We start from the raw sequence: 16,872 nt of genomic DNA, 5'->3' as shown, positions 1-16,872 counted from the left end.
GCAGCCGCTCGGCGCGGCCATGTGCGCCGCACATTGTGCGCACATGTGTGCGAGGGGGAGCGCCGCGAGGCCGGCCCGGCAGAGCCCGGGTGTGTACATTGGTGTACATGTGCGTATGTGGGTGCACACGGGTTTGCAGGGGTGTACATGTGCCCCCATCCCGGCCCGAGATGAGCAGCCGGCGGCGCTGGAGGGGCCGTGCACCCCGCACGCACCCCGCCGGCCGGGATGGGCGCACGGGGCACTGCTTTGCAGGAGGAGTTTGCTTCACCCCGAGTTTGATCAGCGACACCGGCCCGGTGCTGCGGGGCTCAGCGTGCCGGCCGAGCACGGGGGGCGCCCCCCGCTCGCCGCCCGCCCCGGGGCCGCGCGGGGTCCCGCTCGCTGCCGTACAGCTTTAAAATCCAGCCCCGTCTGCAATAGGCCGGCCCTGGGCGCATGCGTGGCGAGAAAGTTTTCCAGCTGCCGTTGGCTCTCTTAACTTTTTTTTTTTTCTTTTCCTTGTTTTTTTTTTTTTCCTCTTTCGCAGTTTTAAGCAGCGGGGTGAAGAGGAGCGAGGGAGAGACGCGGGGGGAGCGGGGCCGGCTGCAGCGGGCGGGGGCAGAGCCCCACGGAGGAAGGGTCGGCTGCCGCGACGCCGCCTGCCCCGGCTTGCTCTCCCGGCTCTTCTCCCGCGTATCCCGCTCTCCGGCGCTGGGCGCCTCTGGCACCGATGGATTGGGGGAGCCGCAGCTCCTGAAGCCCGGACTGCTCCCCTCCCCCTGCCCCTGCTCGCCTTGCAGGATCAGTCGCCCCGTAAGACAGGCAAACGCGTGCACAGCCCCCCTTCCCCTTCCCGCTTGTGCAGAAACTTCTTTTTCTGTTTGGGCTTTTTCTTCTCAGTGTAAAATGGAGGGAGCCGGCCCCGGGATGGCTCTGCAGCGGCGGACCCCTGGCTCTGCACCGCCCAGCCTTTAAGCAAGTGAAGGGGGGCGGGCAGGGGGGAGCCCTGCACCCGCTCGGCTCCATCGTCCCCCTCTCGCGGGCCGGTCCGCGCCGAGCTGCGGAGGGGGCGGTCGGCGGCCCGAGCGCCGGCGGAGCCGGGTGGGAGCGCGGGGAGCCCCGCGGCGGCACCACCTGGGCTGGTGGGACGGATCGTCGCCCGCGGCGCTTTCGCTGCCGCTTGTGAAGATTTTTATTTGCTTCCGCACAATCACGCCCACGGGCGCTGTGTGCGTGTGTTGGGTTGGCTTTTTTTTTTTTTTGGCTTTTTTTTTTGGCTTTTTTTTTTTTTTTACCTCCTTCTTCTTCTGCTGGTGGAAAGCCCTAATTACTGCGATTGCTGATGGACCTTGGAAAGAAGGCTGCACTGGTGCCCCGCTCCGCAGTCGGACACGCTCGGTTTGCGCCGGACAGGGCGGCCGCTCGCCCGCCGCCCCCCGCCAGCTCCGCGGGCCCCTGCGCTCCCCCGGCCGCGGCTCGGGACGATACCGCCCGGCTCCTGCGAGCCAGGATTTTACTTTCGTCTCGCCTCCCGCTCCGCTTGGATTACTTGGCTGCTCCCGCTCGGTGATCCCGCGCGATGGAGGTGAGTCCGCGCGGGGCGCGGGGAATCCGCGCCGCAGGGGCCGCGGGCGCGCAGGGTGGGCTGCGCTCGGCGAGGTGCGGGGCCCCGGCGCGGGGCGGCCTCTCCTCCCCTCCTCGGCTAGCGCCGGGTGCTCCTGCTTCTCCGCTCTCCCCCACCGCGGGGAGTTCTGCTCCCCACTTGGGAAAAGCTCTTGTATTTTCTGCTTTTCCTTCTCTTTTTAAATTTCCCCCCGAAGAGAGGCTGCCCGCCGCAGAGACACTTGCTGGGCTCGCTCTGCCCGCCGCGTCCCGGTGCATCTTTCTGGCAGCGGCTCCTAACGCGAGTTTAAAGACATCTTTCCAAACTTCCCAAACTTTCCCGAGGAGGATCGGTATGGAGGAGCCCAACGTCGGCGCTAATGGTGGCCTGTACCTTTAAGGAGAACTGGCTGGGGGCCAGCGGAGGACCCGGAGTCAGCCCTCCCTCCCCCCCCCCCTTTAATTTTATTCTCAGTTTCTGGAGATTATCACTCTGCATCTGCAGCGGGTCCCGCCTGGGTCAGCGCGGAGGAGCGCGGCTCCTCGGGGTCCCCTTGGCGCTGCGAGGACTCCATGTTGGAAAGGCTGTTGGCTTTTTGTTGTTTGTTTGTTTTTAATTGTCAATTGTATGGTAAATGGGCTGCACTCGGAGGGTCACGGGGAGTTCAGCGGGGCCGAGGAGCGAGGCTGTCCCCGGGCGCCGAGGGAAGGACACGATGTGCCTTCACCCCCGGGAAAACAACCCCTCTGCGCCTCCGGTGGGGAGAGCTGGGCCGGGACCCGACCAGTGCCTTTCCCTGCAAACGTGAGACGTGGTCTGGCTCCTCGAAATGGCTGTGAAGACGCAGCGGGGAGCAGGGGGCGGCCGGGGGGTCCCCGCGGAGCCGCCGCGCCTCCCGCGGTTTACAGCCCCCCGGAGCCGGGCTCTGGATGCCGCCTGCCCGCTGGTAGTGCTCCTAGAAAACCAGATGCCTTCGCAGGCTTTCCAGACACCCCGTGTAAAACAGGATCAGAGGCGATCCCGCGGTGCAGGATCTGTAAAAGCCTCTCTTTTCATCTCGGCAAGGAGCGCGGGCTCCGCATGGGGTGCGTTAAATACCAAAACCCAATCTCCGCGGCCCTACAAAGTTGAGCACGGTGCCTCACACTCCCGATCTCCAGTGCTGCTCGGCAGTCTGCTTTTTTTTTTCTTTTTTCTTTTTTCTTTTTTTTTTTTTTTTTTTTTTTTTTTTTTTTTTTTTTTTACTGCGGGCTTTTTTGTGTGTGTTGTTTCTGGTGGTACCTTGTCAGCTGCTGCGTGCAGAAGGGCCGGGCTGGAAGGGCCGGGCTGTCCCGCGGCCCCGGGCGCAGGTGCCTCCGCAGCCTCGCAGCTCGGCGCAGTGCGCGCAGCGCAGGGGGGACGGCAGCGGCGCGGAGGTGCCGTCGGAAGGGCAGCACCGCCGAGCGAGGCCGCCCCCTGTTGGGAGCGAGCCGCCACCGCCGGCCTGGGGGCTCCGAGCTCGGGGGGCACCCGGGCCTTGTGGGGACAGAGCCCTTTGACCCTGCCGGCCGCGTCTTGCAGCGGGGACAGCGCTCCGCTCCCGGCTCTGCCCCGCTCCCTCCGCGGCCGCCCGCCCCGCCGGCAGCTCGGCGTGCCCGGGCTGGCTGCCGGGCCGGGCAGCTGCACAGCTGTCGGCGTCCCGCATGGGCACCGGCGTCTCCGACCTCCTCAGGCTGGGCTCGGGCACTTTCGTGGCTCTCCTTTGTTACTGTCATTGTTTCAAGAAGGAACGAGATGAAAAGAGCCCAGCGCGTTGTGCGCTGTTGGGTGTCGCGGCTTGCCCGACGCACTCCTCGCTTCGCCTCGTCCCTCGCTCAACACGCCCTCGGCGTTCGCACCTTTGCCAGGACCGAGCCCCCGTGGGACGGGCGGGTTCTTTCTGCTGCGGGAGACCGGCCCCCGTTTACCCACCCCAGCAGCGGGGAGCTGGGGGGCTCATCTCCCGCGGCAGGGGATGGATGTTTAACCCGCACGGCGCGGGGAGGCTTCGCCCCCGGGCTGCAGCCCCCGAGCGGTGTCGGGGAGCTGCCCGTGGGGGTCCCCGCGCTGCGGCAGCTCCCCGGCGTGTGCCCGGGCAGGTTCCGTGTCCGCCCCGCTGCCAGCGCTCCGCTCCTCCCGGCCCTTCGCAAACAGAAATAAATTAGAATTAAGAACACCTTCAATTCAGCGTTAAGGGCATTTGGAGAATGAATAGGGAATAGAGAGCCCCCAAGTGTCGAAATGTCCTTTTTTTTTTTTTTTTTTTTTTTTTTCCTTCCGAGGGGAGGGGAAATCAACCCCAGGAATGGCTCTAGGGAGGGAGTGAGAGAGTCCCGTGTGAGGACCAGACGGTGATCGCGGGACCTGTCGGGGGAAGCGTTTGACTTCCAGGACGGCAGCCCGGTTGTTGCAGGGTCCGGGTCGGGACGCGGAGCTGCCCCTTGTCGCTCCTGGTACCTCCCCGGAGCGGTACCGGCCCCGGGGCTGCCGTCGGGGCAGTCCCCGCGGTGCCAGCGCCGAGCTCGGGGCTGCCTCGGCGATCGCGGAGGGCGGGAGCCCCGAGGCTGCGCCGAGATGTTTTAGGGGACGACGGAGAAGGGCGAGGACCGGCCGCATCATCCCGGGGCGGGAGCCCTCGGGCCCCCCGCGGAACCGACCCCTCGAGGCACCGGCCCCCCTCCCTGTCGGGCTCGCTTTGCAAACCTGCAGCCGCCTTTAGCCAGCCGTGAGCCTTTCGTGTCCCCGGCGATGGGGTAATGCCCGGCCCGGGGCCCGCGGGTCGCTGCAGCCCCGGGGCAGCGGGGATGGCTCCGGTGTCCGGAGCGGCTGCTGCGCCTGGTCCCGTGCCGTGCCGTGCGGCGGGCGGGGTGCGGGAGCGGCGGGGCCGGGGCAGAGGGACGGGCGGGCGCCCCGGGAAGGCGGTGTCCGCCGGGGGGGTGGGGGCTGGCGGGGTGGGTTCTGCCCGGTGCAGCGGGAGCTGCGGCGTGCCTGTGTCTGGCACCAGAGCCTCGGCGGGGAGAAGGGCCGGCGAGTCAGAGTCAAGTTAAAAGGGGCCCGGAGACTTCCGTTGTTTAAACTTGAATGCTCGAAAATGGTCTGAGAAGCAATAAACAATCTGATCCTTTTTCTCCCCCCTCTAGAAATCCAGTGCAGTATTAATCCACGGAGGTGCTGTGGGGACAGTTGGCAGTACAATGGCTTCTCAGTACCTCGTAGTGGCTCTGGCCGTTTTCTCCTCTTTTACCCAGGTTGTAATAGAAGCCAGCTCTTGGTGGTAAGCATCTCGTATCGACTTGGTTTTGAAAGGGGGTGTCAAGATTTGCTTGCTTCAATGTCTCTGTGCTTCTTCTGTACTTTGTTTCTGCGGGAGTGCGGCCGGAGCGAGGCAGCAGGGGAGAAGTGTGCTGGTTCGAATATGTTGAGTAGAACGGGTCTGTCGAGGGAGGGTAAATGTGCAACATCTCGTCTTGTAAAACACGGTTTTTAGAATGCTGTCTGGTAGATTCTCTATGAATTTTATCATCTTTAAATCACTATAATTGTTTTTCTTTTAAAAGGGATGTTTCAACTCCCTTACATTAGATGGTTTGCATGTACGAGAGAAAATGCTGATTTGCAAGGAAAAACTCAAAGTTTCAGTTTGAAGTTTTCTGTAACTGAAATGTTTACAAATCTATTTTGTTACAAAGGAGTAGGTTTAAATTCCTGCTTTGGCAAATTATCTGTAGTTCTTGAAATAGGTGTTTCTCTGCTTTTTCCAGTGATGCCTTTTGGATTAATAGCTACTTTTTAATTGAAATGTATCATGTGAAGAGCACTTTAAGAATTAAGAAAACAAAGTTGATTTTGTTTAGAATGAATATACTTGCCTGTATATTTCTGTGTTGTCATTTGGAAGAAGCTAGACGTAGTCTGTAGCAAGTTTCTAACTTCTGGCTTGCTAAAGGTTCCCCTATTTGTTTATAAGAGATCAGACTGAAAAACCCAGACTTAAGTATAAAATATGTGTTAAGATAAATTGGGATTTGGAGAGCTTTTTTCATTTTTGCTTTATTTATTTTCCTGGCCTTGCAATTGTTTGGAGCTTCTGGTTTTTTTACTGTGTCAATTTAAGCTGGTAGAAGACTGCCTAGATGCAAGTCTTCCAAGTCTGTGTCGTACTTCAGTCTCAAATGTATGGTGATAACCACATGGGTGGAAACTAGTAACTTCTGTCCTGTTCTTAAAACAAAAGTTTCATATTTAAGTGTCTGGGGTTTTTCCTCACTTGTTAAGAAAAACAAGAGTTATATACTCATATGTAAGATACAGTTCTGTCTGGGATTTATAGATTTTTTAAAATGGCTTTATTTTATTTTGAAATCTTCTGCTTATTAATGCGAATCTTTCTTTGTGCAGGTCTTTAGGGATGAACCCCATGAACCCCATGAATCCTGTTCAGATGTCAGAGGTGTACATTATAGGAGCCCAGCCACTGTGCAGCCAGCTAGCAGGGCTTTCCCAAGGACAGAAGAAACTCTGCCAGTTGTATCAGGACCATATGCAGTTCATTGGAGAGGGTGCAAAGACAGGCATTAAGGAGTGCCAGTATCAATTCAGACATAGAAGATGGAATTGCAGCACTGTGGACAACAACTCTGTTTTTGGCAGAGTCATGCAGATAGGTAGGAAGCAACATCTTTATGATTAAACTCTTGTCTGAGGATATGTATGGCACACACTGTTCTGCGCTTGAATCTCTTGCCAGGTTCTTACTGAGTACTGTATACAATCAAGTGTTTCTAAAAGTTGGCAAAGGAGCTGGATTATTTTTAGCTGGAGGTGATTTCCCACCACTGTCCAGCCATATGTCTTGGAAAACAAAGTAGGAATATATATTTGCATATGGGAATAGGGGAGAAAGGAAAATGAGGCCCTGAAATCTCTTTTTTAGAAAACCTGAGACAAAACAAAGGCAACCTACAAGAATTAAAACCAGCAGCGTCTTGTAAAATTAAAGATGTCCATGTCTAGTTCCAAAGTTAGCAGCTGGATAATAAATCGCTCTTGGTCCAGAGGTTAACTGAAAATTGCTGCTCTATCGTTTGGTGTTTATAGGCAATTCCTCCTTGCTTATTTCCAGATACAGTATGGTTTTTTCTCTTTTTAAGGAAAACAGATTTATTTTTAAATTACTGTAGCAGGGTAATTTTCATGAGATCAGTTCTATCATGGTAAAATGTGTGATTGTCCTTGTAACTGGCTTTTAATGGAATCATGTCCATGGTGAGAGACAAATTCTTGTTTAAATCTTATCACAATTTGGTGGACACCCAACCCTTCCCCTGTCAGATCCTCTCTGAAGTGGCCTTCTCCAGTGCTCATGGGCTGCCTGACTTTATTAGCGTTTAAGGACCTCATAGTATTTTAAAGTCCTTGGCAAAATTTTAACCAGTGGTGTTGAATGGGGTCCATGGTGAAACCTTCCTCTGACTTTCTCAAGGCAGATTGCTGATTTTGTGTAATCAACTGAAAAATGCCTACTTTTCTGGGTGACACTTGTGATCATTTAAGTAATGAGTGGTACACTGGCAAATGCAGCACTGCTTTTTAGTTGGGGTTGTAAAGCACAGCTTTTATGGCAGTGTTGTTCTGTCCTGTCTGCTTTAGAAAAAGAGTAAGTTTTAAAATCGGTTTCAGTCTGGGTTTGTCTGTAAATGAGCTGACTCCAGTTAAAGTTGAAGGAATGCATCAATTCACATTTGGTCTCAGTTTTTGTTAAAAGACATTTTTATTTGGAGATTGTCAGATAAATAGAAAAAAATCAATTGCCTGAAAGTACCAAATTGGAACATTTGATTTTAGATAAACAACCTTCCCTAGGCTTTTTAAAGCACAGTATTAACCCTCCATAGAGGTTTTTTTTTTTACCTTACCCAAGCAAAAGTGTAAAAACATGAAAGCAAGCTTCTTCTGTACACCTCTCTGTTCTAGTCTAAAAAATGTCAGAAAATTAATCTGTTTAAAATTTAGGCCTTCATCCTTCAGCCCTTATTTATTATCCAAGCAAGTGAAAATTAGCTCAGGGGGACTGTTGGTGTGAAGGAGTGTACAGGATGGGGCCTGTGATTTGTGGTGTCTGTCTCTGGAATCGATATTTCTGCCCTCCCCAAGTATGACAGATCTATTTAAAGGTGGTTCCTTTCAAGTTAAATAACTTTGCCGCGCCCATTTGCTGGATATGACTGTATTAGCTGATGTCTACACAGCAATTCATCATGTAATTAAGCCACTTATTCTAATTGCAGATGGAAGCAAGGTTAATAGCCATATTCAGGAGTGAAAGCATGAAGAGTGTGTTCAGTGAGAGCAAGGAAGGAGGTGTAGCAGTTGTAGTACTTCGTGCTGACCCTCAGTAATGACCAGTTGGTGTTCCTCTGTGTGGAGGGAAAAGTGGACACTTCCAGAGCCTGATCCCATTGACTTCAGCCTGCCATGGGCTGTGTGATGGGCTGTCAGATGCCCCTCGCTCCCAGCAGTGCAGGGTGCAGGCTCTGAGTGCACGTTGTTTGGGAGGTTTTGCCACGTGCCCTTGGTTGCGCCCCAGAGAGTTCCCGGGCACGGCACTGCCCGCCGGCGCAGCCACGGCCCCGTGTGTCAATGCACAGTCTTTCTTCCAGGATTTACCCTGCAGTTAGCTAAAGCTGTACAAATAAACCTGCCCTTGGGTTTGGAAACTTGCTCTGTGGCTTATTGAACTGTAAAGTTTTAGGGCCTGTGTTCTGCACTGCTCTCCTCGGGTGCTGGTTCCCAGGTCAGGCCATGGTGCTCGCTGCCATCTCCTGGCTTTGTGGCCAGCCCTGTGCAGGCTGCACATGGGCTTTGCACACACAGCTGAGTGCTAGCAGGAAACAAAATCACTGCATCCTCCCCCTACAGCTCCGTGTGGTTGGGGTCCAGCTTATTCTGCCTTCAGCCTGATGTTGAATGCTTTTAAAATGCAAGACAAAGAACATTTTGTATCTTATGTTCAGGTATAAAAAAAAAAAAAGGTTCTGTTCTTGCAGACTTATTCAGATCGAGTGTAAAGCTCAGCGCCTTGCTCTGTGGGTGGCTTCCTACAGTGTGTGTATATTGAACAGTTCCATTTCTATGTTTTATATATATGGGAGAGAGGGGACTCGAACGTGTTTGGAATGTGTGTTTGCTTGCCATGGCTACAATAGAGAGAAATCCTGGACTGTGGGAAAAGACAGATATATTTGACAGTGAAGGAAAGCACAGTTATGCCTAAAGACTGAAAAAAGAAGGGAAAAAAAGAAAACTCAGAGTAACTCATCCACGTGGAGCCATCACTCTTAATGTGTTCCTGGGGTCGATGACTTTAGGCAGTGTTGGCTTGAAGTGTACTTCAGCAGCTGATGCTGTTTTATAATTTGCCTAAATGTTAAAGGAGGGAACTTGCAGGGCAACTCTCCTTCTTGTACCCAAGCCATTCCTTCTTCTTCCCACTGAGAGCAAGTTCTTTAAAATTTGTTCCAGGTTAATAATGAAAACGAGTCAAAAATATTCAGCTTTATGAGTTTAAATCCCTCAATAAGGGGAAGAGTTACCCGTGAGAAAGCATGAGTTAACTAAACATGCAAAAGAACAAAAATGGAATGGAAGAGGCGAGTCCTGTGGTCCAAAGCAGACCACATTTCTTTCCTCTCAATATAGTGGAAATTTTGCTTAAGGAATTAATCCAAAAATGTGTGTTACAGAGCAAACGGGAACATTAAAATCTGTATGAGGTTCCCCCCGCTATAGTTTGCAGTAGATGCAAGGCTTAAGTCACCACATAAAGCCAATGTTTTTTTAACTGAAAATGCTACTCCTGTAACCCTTTATACCCACAATTCATGTAGATACTTCCAAGAGCAGGTGTCTGTGAGTACAGACCATTGTAAGGTAGCAAAGTGCTTCTGATCTTTCTTAAGTCTCATCTTTCCTAACATAAGATTTCTGATTTTTCCCATTTAAACCCAGCATCTATTACCAAAATTAATCCAGTGGATGACAGCTGTTGTATTAACAAAGCTGCTCTGGTCATAGTGTCATCTTGATGTTAAATATGAACCAGACTTCAAATTATTTATGTTTCAGAAGTGCTTGAAAGCTCCTATTAGATTTGACGTGTCATGATACATCTTGTACAAAGAGATTTTGCCTAAAATGTTGCTGTCTAAATATATGTGACTTGCCCAAAACACAGCCTCTTAACATCCTAGTTTTTCAAAGGCCATGATGTTCCCTAAGTAAAATCACATAAAACCAAGACTAAAAACTAGCTTGATCTATTGATTAGACTAAAGATTAGGAATAAAACTTAAATCATATAAACAGAAAAAAAATATTTAGTCTATTCTTAGTCATTCCAAGAATCTTTCTTGGAAACAACCCATTGGGATGCTGTCTCTTAAGTAGAAAAACAAACTTCAAGTGTTGCTCTGTGGTGCAAGTTTTGTGTTTGTTTATGTGCAAGCTTTGCTAGTTGTACTCAGAACTTGTGGCACCCTTGGAGAAGTGATTGGGGAAGTCAGACACTTGATGAGGTGGGATCTGATACTGTCAATAGGATGGTATGTGGCCATGTCTTACATTATGGGTATTGTAACTTTTTCTTAACGAAAGCTGGAAACTTGAGGTTTTCCATTTCCATTTAAGGGCACCAGTTGCAGGAGAAAACCTTCAAGGCCACCTCGTGCCAAGGGTTTTTTCTTCCCTGTAATTTGTAAAAATGATTGTCCATGGGCTCCCCTGCCATATTCACAAGAGCTGAAGTGGTGGATAATAACCAGCACAGGTTGTTGTTAGTTTTAAATAGTCTCCTCCAGAAGTGTCTGGCTAATGTGTAGGGTGAAAAGTTGTGTGTTATTCTGCTGCGCGTTTCTTTTGATACTAGGAGACTTCGTAAATTGCTTGAACTTTAAATAAATTGGAATAAGTGGGTGAAGTGCATCAATCACGTTTGAAAAGTAGTAATTTAAGAACCAGACTTTTAAAAGTTGTATTTAACATCTCTTTCTTCTGAAGGACAGGGAGCCTGTTATCCTTCCCTCCCCTCATATGCAGGCATGGCTGCTTTGGCCCCGCTGGCCTTATGGCCCTGACGCACCTCCACTCTGCACTTTCATCTAGGTGTTCACCAGCATAAAAGAGAAGTGATTTCTGCTCTTGACAAACTGTGTGTGCTCACATGGCTTGGGTTGGCTTGTTTCTTTCAGAGTGGGGATGTTTTGGGCAGCGTGGTTCCGGGTTACTCTCCCTTTTACCGTGCGAGTGAACTTGGTGGCTCTGGAGAGCCTTGGTCTTCCCGGCCCATCAGCAGGCTGGGAGGACAAGGGAGGGAGTGGTGGCTGTCCCCTAACCCTGCTTGTGTCTCCGTGCAGGCAGCCGGGAGACGGCGTTCACCTACGCGGTGAGCGCGGCCGGCGTGGTCAACGCCATGAGCCGCGCGTGCCGGGAGGGCGAGCTGTCCTCGTGCGGCTGCAGCCGCGCCGCGCGGCCCAAGGACCTGCCCCGGGACTGGCTGTGGGGCGGCTGCGGGGACAACATCGAGTATGGATACCGCTTCGCCAAGGAGTTCGTGGACGCGCGCGAGCGCGAGCGGGTTTACCAGCGAGGCTCCTACGAGAGCGCCCGCATCATGATGAACCTGCACAACAACGAGGCCGGCAGAAGAGTGAGTGTCTGCACCACAGTGTGTCCCCCCATGCTCCTCCTCATCCCTTTTTTTTGGGGAAAACATGTTTCAGTGGGGCACAGAGCAGCCACTGTGGCTTGTCTTTGTTTTGACGCACAAAATGAGAAAATGGCAAATACGGGGTGTGGGTGGGTGGGGAGTGCATGGGTTGGTGTTGCTTTTGGTTGTCTGACAGTCCTGTTGCTTTCCTCACGGGGGAGGCTGAGACCAAAGCATGTTGTGTTTCCCTCTGTATTGTTTCATGAAAAGTGCCCTGCTCGCTGTGGGTTCTCTGTAGAACAGAATTTTATTAGTTGGTATTTCCAACCAGGACAGTGTGTGTTGGAAGGGAGAGGGGTGTGCTGGGCTTCCCAGGCTGGAATTGTGCCACAAGATTGTTCTGACTTTTTTTCTTTTTCTGGTTTAAGAGTATGTGAAAAGCTTCTCTTTGCTATTAGAAGACATGGCCTTCTGTGGTTGAACATGTCTTCATGGTTTCTTTAATCTCAAAAATGCTTTAAATGAATGGGTGTAAACTTTTTTTTAGTAGTCTGAATATGAAGAGCCAAAATCATTATTTTCCTAAAGCTTGAAGTGCCAACAATAGTCAGCTGAGACTTTGCACTTGTGCTCTAAGGTGAAGAAGGATGAAAGATAATTGAAAATTAATAGTATTTAAATGTAAGAGGATGGTGTCTGAGAGCAGTGGACAGGCCAATTACTATTAGCAAGAAGAAAAATGACACTTTCACAGTTGCTTATGGAGACTTGAGGAGTTTTTTCCTTCCTCAGCCTCATCTGTGCAGTGCCATTTGGCAGTGTTAAGACTCTGTAACTGCTGGGTGGAAGCTGTCTACAGTATCATCTAATGTGTCAGACCCCAGGATTTTTGGGGCAGTGTCAACACTGACTCTTACTTTATTTGTACAGGGCAAATGACTGAGGTTTCCCTGCCAAAGCTTTGTAAAGAGGATATTGCTATGTAGCTCTGACTCCCACCCATAGGTGTTTGGGGGTTTCTTCTTGGATGAAGTCTCTCTTCCAGAGCAGTATTTGGGATAGGAGGAGGATGCCGAGCCAAGAGTAGACAATCAGCTGCAGCTGAGCCAGGAGCAAGAGGAATCTTAACTCTTTCCCTAATTGCAGCCTCAAGCAGAGATCAATAGGGACAGTAACTCAGATAGAAAATAAGGAGATGTTTTACATTTCTCAATGAAACAGCAAAATCCTTTGCTGGCGTGAGAGCGAATTCCTAAAATTTGAGTGCAGCCTGAGTGATGCTGCTGTCTGGGCTGTGTGTGCTGTTGTGGCTGTCTCTGTTGTGAGGAGAGGCTGGTGAGGGTCTCCTCTCCTCCTCCTCCTCCTGGCTCTTTGGGGTGCTGGGGTGCATGGATGTGTCAGCTGACTTGTCCTTCCCACTGATTAGAAGGAGGGGAGGGGATGCTAAGGTGAATACTGTGGAGGGGCTATGACAGAGGGCAGGAGATGAGGGGTATAAATGCTCTCACAGCCGTGCTAGCCTCTGATCATGGTTCCTGCTTCTCTCCCTGACTCTGCAGACGGTGTACAACCTGGCTGACGTGGCCTGTAAGTGCCACGGCGTCTCCGGCTCCTGCAGCCTGAAGACCTGCTGGCTGCAGCTCGCCGATTTCCGCAAGGTGGGCGATGCCCTGAAGGAGAAATACGACAGCGCCGCCGCCATGAAGCTCAACAGCCGGGGGAAGCTGGTGCAGGTGAACAGCCGCTTCAACGCCCCCACCATCCACGACCTGGTGTACATCGACCCCAGCCCCGACTACTGCGTGCGCAACGAGAGCACCGGCTCCCTGGGCACCCAGGGCCGCCTGTGCAATAAGACCTCGGAGGGCATGGACGGCTGTGAACTCATGTGCTGCGGCCGGGGCTACGACCAGTTCAAGACGGTGCAGCGAGAGCGCTGCCACTGCAAGTTCCACTGGTGCTGCTACGTGAAATGCAAGTTGTGCACAGAGATCGTGGACCAGTTTGTGTGCAAATAGGGCACGGACGAGGTGGGAGGAACTGCAGCCGCCTGCCAGCAAGGGGTGCAGGCCCCTCTCCCTTTCCGCAGGACTATCTCCACTTTATTTATAGAGTCCAAGGAGTTTTCGTCTTCTTTTAAGAAAATTAAAAAAAAAAAAAAAGAAAATAAAATAAAAAAGGGCGGGGAAGGAAAAAAAAGAAAGAAAAAAGAAAAATATAAAGGTTGCAAAGAGAAGTGCCTGGAAATCCTCTCTGCGTCCATCCCAGAACTGTGTGAGGCTTATATTTTTGGCAATAATGGAGGAGAATCTGAGAATATTTATTTTACAAAGTTAAAAAAAAATTTGACTTTTCTTACAAACAATAGAGTAGTTTGAGGGGAAAAGCCGACATATCCCAATTTAGATCCATGGAACGTAATACATGTGCAGTAGACAGAGCAACCACGTAATGTGCTTGGGATGTTAGAACCATCCTTATGGATGTGAGGAACACACAGAGCTGTCCATGACTTTTAGGTTCAGACACTAGAAGTTCCTAGAATACGGTGTATAAAGCTGTTCAGTGCATGTAGGGCTCTGTAAATAAGGGGTATGTTCATCACAAGGTATGGTGTCGGTTGCCCGCCAAGGGTCACCAGAGGGCAAAGAGCAAAGGATCAGAAAGGCTTCAACTGCGCTATCCCTGAGTCACCAGGGCTGGTTCCAGAACCCAGCAAGACAGGAAAAAAAAAACCCAGAAAAAAAAATCTGCCTTGGTGAATAATAAAGATATTCTTCAAGGCAGAGCTTGGCCTCATCAGCTAATTGTGATGTTCGAGTGTCTCGTGTGCCGGAGCAGCGCTTCCCTGGCGGGCGTGGAGCAGCCGGGGCAGGCTGCCCGCAGCACTGGGGCTGGGCAATGCTCACAGACAGCTTTGCTTTCCCAGCCTGCAAAGCCCATGGAAAGGAGAGTTCCCCACATTTGAAAATGCCTTTAAATGGTGTAATAGCTGGCTGTCTTTCAAAACACAGCTTGACAAATAACTCCTCTAATTTTATGTGAGAAAATAAATCATTAGATATCCGCTCTTGGAATGACTGATTTTTATTTTTTTTTGCAGATTTTGGGAACGCTTTCCCTCAAGGAGACAGTAGTTTCATATTTTAATAACATTAACTGACTATTATAGTTCAATGAAACGTTGCAGCAATACCAAATTTATCATCCTATGTCTTTAATACACATGCTTTAGATAATATACTGCAGATATACACTATACAACTGTTCAGACTATACTCGAGCAGTTACATATATATGGGAGAGCTGTGGTCTCTGGTGTCTGATACTTCAAAGCTTTTTGTACATATATATTTTAATGATTTAGAAAAAATAAAACATCTAAATTAAAGGGGCAGTTCATCCCTTATTTTCTTTTTCAGATCTCTTCAGGTGTTTAGATTGATTCTAAGCTTTTGGTGGGTTTTTATTTTTAATTATTATTTTTTAAGAACTTGTAACATTCAGAAGTTTTAAGGATAACCACAAAGAAGTAAGCCTCTTCCCAATTTCAGGACTTCCTTGAGTGGTTGGTAGAGGCAGCACCCTGCACTTGAATTGATACCAGTCTGGAGATCGCTTCTATTCCACTCTCACATTAAGGGCATTATTGATTATTGCTGAAAGGAGACACCTTCCAAATCCAAAATGTGCTGCATTCGGCCCTTGCTTTTCAGTTTTTGAACAGAGAATTGTTATTTGTCAAACAATAAGTGTTCCCCCATGCTGTGTAGTTACACAGGATTTCATCTTTGGTTCAGATGCCACTTTCCAATTCAGTCTCATCCTGCAAGTTAAAGAAAATGGTTTTGAAGATACCAAGTGAAAAAAACCTTTCACTTTAGCCTAGTTGTACTAAAGCCTTGACTTTTCACAAGCCTTTAAGCTGTATCATTAAATTCATCCTGATCATTTATCAGCTTCTTAATGGCGCTTTATTGCTCTTAATTTATTGTACAAGGACATATTTACCCCTCATCTTCAGATGTTTGGAAAGAATATCTTTAAAGTAAGAGAAATAAATAAAGCACTAATTCATTGAATATGTCACTTTGGTTTTTATTGTACAAAAACCATGATCTTTTTTTTTCATTTGCTGAATCACCTCATGTTCCTTTTTAGTGACTTCTGTCTGAGCAGAATTGAATCTCATGATCCTAGCTATTAAAACCCTATTTAATGTAAAATATTTTACCTGTCATTCAGATATGTAAATCTTCTATGTCCTTTCCTCTGTTCTGTACATTTAATGTACATATTTCTGTCTTGTGTGATTTGTATATTTCACTGGTTAAAAAAAAGAAAGGATTATGCCATAATTGAAGATAGACTATAAAAATAAAACTTTGGTTGTATATTGGGAAGTGGTTTTAATTATCTTTCAGGGAAGGGTTTGTTAAGACAATGATCAGAGTTGATTTTTAAATTTATTACATGGTAAAACAGGGATGTGTTTGTTGGCCAAACATACAAAGTACATTTTGACGTTTTATTTCAATATTAAGAAGACTTAGAGATAGAAGGGGAAGACTTCTTAAATACAAGGGGAAAAAAACCCAAACCCAAAAAACATACCAAAAAGTCCATTCAGAAACTGTGACTCTGAGCTAGGCGGCATTTTAGAGATGGGCAACTACTAAATTGCCAGTGCACAGGGACCTGGGTTGTTACTTGTGTGCCTATGGCTTGCAGGGCTGCCTTCAGGGGTGTTGGGGCAGCTGCCTTCAGCAATGCCAGTGGGGGCAGCAGGACCCTGGGGTGAGCAAAGGTTTCCAAGAGGAGAAGCCCTTGGTGCTGGGTTTGTGTGCTCTGTGTGTGGGGGTGGTTCCCCCACATCGCTGTGACCACCCTGGATGGAGCTGCAAGGTGGAAGCTCACCAGAAACTGAGTACAAATGAAGGGAAGAATCCTTTAAAAAAGCCAGGAAGGCAAAGTGCAATGAAGGATGAATGAAGTATTCGTATTAAGGAGGTTTATAAAGCAGAAAACAAAAATTATTATGAACCCCAAGCTTTCTGTTTTGCCACTGGCACTTGTCTTTGAACTGATTTCTTAAGTGATGATTTTTTTTGCTACAGGTAACTTGATGAATTAGTGGCCTTTCTTTACCTCACTTCTCCTCCTCCTTTTTTTTTTTTTTTTTTTTTTTCCTCAAGGATAACCTTCTAACATATCGAAAGTCTTTCTGGCTGCCAAGAATGTATTATCCCACAAACCAGTAGACCAACATCATGTGTTTAAAATAGCGATTCTGGGCAAATGCAACGTTCTGTGGTCCTATTACTGACATCTGGTTCAGTTTTCCTCCACTTGTATATTGACCAGTATTCTTTATTGCAAAAACACGGCCCCTATTTAGGAAAGTCAGCATTTTTTTTTTTACTGGATTGTATTCAAGCTTTTCCCAATAACAGAAAAGTTACCAAAAAACTTCTTTATTGCCAGCAGTAAATAATCTGTATTCAAAATAGTCATTATGGGCTCAGATACAAGAGAGTTGTTTTTAATTTTCACCAAAGTTTATCTG

The 16,872-nt window shown here is 49.1% G+C and overlaps 1 protein-coding gene across 2 annotated transcripts; it reads left to right on the top strand.

Annotated features, from left to right (window-relative positions):
- The first annotated feature begins 526 nt into the window (after window positions 1-526).
- Window positions 527-16,494, top strand: WNT5A (Wnt family member 5A). Of its 2 annotated transcripts, none has more exons than XM_030956619.1 (5): window positions 527-1,567; window positions 4,744-4,877; window positions 6,002-6,267; window positions 11,014-11,306; window positions 12,866-16,494. In XM_030956619.1, exons 1-5 carry the CDS (start codon window positions 1,562-1,564, stop codon window positions 13,322-13,324), a joined length of 1,158 nt encoding a protein of 385 aa, XP_030812479.1. In that variant the 5' UTR covers window positions 527-1,561; the 3' UTR covers window positions 13,325-16,494. The 2 variants fall into 2 exon arrangements, with proteins under 2 accessions (XP_030812479.1, XP_030812480.1); XM_030956620.1 differs by lacking the exon at window positions 527-1,567 and adding an exon at window positions 3,915-4,356.
- The last annotated feature ends 378 nt before the right edge of the window (window positions 16,495-16,872 follow it).

Source organism: Camarhynchus parvulus, chromosome 12, assembly GCF_901933205.1.
Source record: "Camarhynchus parvulus chromosome 12, STF_HiC, whole genome shotgun sequence".
NCBI classification, from domain to species: Eukaryota; Metazoa; Chordata; class Aves; order Passeriformes; family Thraupidae; genus Camarhynchus; species Camarhynchus parvulus.
This window is presented reverse-complemented; position numbering and strand designations above follow the sequence as displayed.